The sequence below is a fragment of the Penaeus monodon genome, chromosome 23, assembly GCF_015228065.2.
Source record: "Penaeus monodon isolate SGIC_2016 chromosome 23, NSTDA_Pmon_1, whole genome shotgun sequence".
Taxonomy (NCBI): domain Eukaryota; kingdom Metazoa; phylum Arthropoda; class Malacostraca; order Decapoda; family Penaeidae; genus Penaeus; species Penaeus monodon.
The window spans coordinates 33,654,654-33,655,095 of NC_051408.1; the positions used below are offsets into that span (position 1 = coordinate 33,654,654).

The following is a 442-nucleotide window of genomic DNA, read 5'->3' on the forward strand; positions in this document are numbered from 1 at the left end:
CACTAATAGTCTTCTCGATAACTAAATTGGCAACAAAATGGACCTTTCCTTCACAGATGCGCGTGGCACTCACATTCCTCTTGGTGGCACTGGCAGGCGTGGCCCTCGGAAAACTGGCTCCCCTCGAGAGGCCTTACAAGATCCTCATGCTCCTGCCTGTAGGGTCAAAGAGCCACAAGAACTTCTTCACGAGCGTTGCTGACGCCTTGGGCGAACGGGGCCATAAGGTGAGGGTGCCCAAGGATGAGAAACGGTATTCTTGAGGGTGCCGGCCAACGGACTGAAACCTTCTGGAGCATGCACATGTCCAGTGTCGAGACACAGCCAATAATGCGGCCAAATCGCTTACTAACCCCCTCTTAAGCCAGTGGTCCTTGACTAAGGGCGTGTTCTTCTATAATTTGTTGTTATTACATCTTACATTATTTATACTGAGCACTAA

General features: G+C 50.2%; 2 protein-coding genes across 2 annotated transcripts in view; both read left to right on the forward strand.

Annotated features, from left to right (window-relative positions):
- The window catches only part of LOC119587937 (UDP-glycosyltransferase UGT5-like), a 16,020-nt gene that overhangs the window by 11,506 nt on the left and 4,072 nt on the right, over nucleotides 1–442 (forward strand). The window lies entirely within an intron of this gene.
- LOC119587938 (UDP-glycosyltransferase UGT5-like) overlaps nucleotides 1–442 on the forward strand; it is a 6,186-nt gene that overhangs the window by 1,678 nt on the left and 4,066 nt on the right. The window contains 1 exon segment of the mRNA XM_037936649.1: nucleotides 57–227. Coding sequence (XP_037792577.1) covers nucleotides 57–227 — 171 coding nt within the window.